Genomic DNA, 2,079 nt, shown 5'->3' on the forward strand with positions numbered 1-2,079 from the left:
TCTCCCCCAAGCCGGGCCACGCCGACAGCCTCCTCCCCCACCTCAACCTGCTCCGCAAGCGGCACCTCTTCACCGACGTGGTGCTGCGGGCGGGGAACCAGGCCTTCCACTGCCACCGGGCCGTCCTGGCCTCCTGCAGCCGCTACTTCGACGCTATGTTCAGCGGGGGCCTGAAAGAGAGCAGAGACGCCGAAGTCAACTTCCACGACTCCCTCCACCCCGAGGTGCTGGAGCTGCTGCTGGACTACGCCTACTCGGCCCGGGTGCTGATTAACGAGGAGAACGCGGAGTCCTTGCTGGAGGCTGGGGACATGTTGCAGTTTCAGGATATTCGGGACGCTTCGGCCGACTTTCTGGAGAAGAATCTCTACCCTGGGAATTGCTTGAACATGCTGCTGCTGTCCGATGCCCACTGCTGCGAGCGGCTGCTGGAGCTGTCCTGGAGGATGGCGCTGGCCAACTTCACCTCGCTCTGCAAGACCGAAGACTTCCTCCGACTGCCCAAAGACAAGCTGCTGGAGCTGGTGGAGAGTGAAGAGCTGGAGGTAGAGGATGAGACGCTGGTCTACGAAGCTGTTATAGGTTGGATCCGGTACGATTTGCCCCGACGCCATGAAGTTCTGCCGGAGCTGCTGCGCTCCGTCCGCCTGGCCCTCCTGCCCGAGTCCTACCTGCGGAAGCAAGTGGCCTGCGAGAAGCGGGTGCCCAGCCACAAGCTGGGGGAGGAGATCGTGGCCGACGCCGTACGATGCAAAATGAAAATCCTGCAAAACGACGGCCTTGTGACAGGGTGCTGTGCCCGACCCCGCAAGGTCAGCCAGGCCCTGCTGCTGCTCGGTGGCCAGACCTTCATGTGCGACAAGATTTATATGCTGGATCATAAAACCAGCGAGATCATTCCTCGTGCCGACATCCCAAGCCCTCGTAAAGAGTGCAGTGCCTGCGCCATCGGGTGCAAAGTGTACATCACCGGCGGCAAAGGCTCCGAGAACGGCGCTTCCAAAGACGTCTGGGTTTACGACACCCTCCACGACGAGTGGGCAAAAGCTGCCCCCATGCTGGTGGCGCGGTTTGGCCACGGCTCCGCCGAGCTGGACCACTGTCTGTACGTGGTGGGGGGTCACACAGCGGTGAGCGGTGCCTTCCCGGCCTCTCCCTCCGTCTCTCTCAAGCAAGTCGAACACTACGACCCGCAGCTGGACAAATGGTCCTTGGTGGCCCCTCTCCGAGAAGGCGTAAGCAACGCCGCCGTGGTGGGAGCCAAGATGAAGCTGTTTGTTTTCGGCGGCCCCAGCGCCAACCAGGAGAAGCTGCCCAAGGTGCAGTGCTTCGACCCCTGCCAGAACCGCTGGACGGTGCCCGCCAGCTGCCCCCAGCCCTGGCGGTACACGGCCGCCGCCGTGGGGGGCAGCCACATAATTGTCATCTGGGCAGCCACATCATTGTCATCGGGGGGGACACGGAGTTCTCCGCCAGCTCCGCTTACCGCTTCCACAGTGACACCTACCAGTGGTCCAAATTCGGGGACGTCACCGCGAAGCGCATCAGCTGCCGTGCTGTTACGTCGGGTAACAGACTGTACGTGGTGGGGGGCTACTGCGGGGCTCAGCGCTGCAAAACGCTGGACTGTTACGACCCATCGTCCGACACCTGGAGCAGCGTCACGACAGTGCCTTATTCCCTCATCCCCACCGCCTTCGTCAGCACCTGGAAGTACCTGTCTGCCTGAGTCACCGTGTGGCGAAGAACCTGGGAGGTAACTAGCTGTGGATCAACCCAGAGCTCCTCTATATAACTTTGCGCTGCACAAGGGTTAAACCCCGAGGGGCAGATGCACGTGGATCTGGACTGGAGCTGTCCTAGAGAACAGCCTCGTGCGAGCATCAGCTCCAGAAACGTGCTTCCAGGCTGGTAGTTTGGGATCTAAAACCCTGCAGGAGAGAGAACGTCTCTTTAGGTGCTGAAATGCTGAGGGGAGAAGATTAGTATAAATAACAAGACGCTTAACCTGGCATCCTAGCCCTTCCACTGAGTCTTGGCCTATGCAAAGATTTTGGGGAATGCTTTCTGTGAGGAGGA

At 60.4% G+C, this 2,079-nt stretch overlaps 1 protein-coding gene across 1 annotated transcript in view; it reads left to right on the forward strand.

Annotated features, from left to right (window-relative positions):
* LOC103926437 (ectoderm-neural cortex protein 1-like) overlaps positions 1-1,729 on the forward strand; it is a 4,225-nt gene extending 2,496 nt beyond the window's left edge. The window contains 2 exon segments of the mRNA XM_009335299.1: positions 12-1,403; positions 1,406-1,729. Coding sequence (XP_009333574.1) covers positions 156-1,403; positions 1,406-1,729 — 1,572 coding nt within the window. The 5' untranslated portion in view covers positions 12-155.
* The last annotated feature ends 350 nt before the right edge of the window (positions 1,730-2,079 follow it).

Source organism: Pygoscelis adeliae, unplaced genomic scaffold (assembly GCF_000699105.1).
Source record: "Pygoscelis adeliae isolate BGI_AS28 unplaced genomic scaffold, ASM69910v1 Scaffold582, whole genome shotgun sequence".
NCBI lineage: Eukaryota > Metazoa > Chordata > Aves > Sphenisciformes > Spheniscidae > Pygoscelis > Pygoscelis adeliae.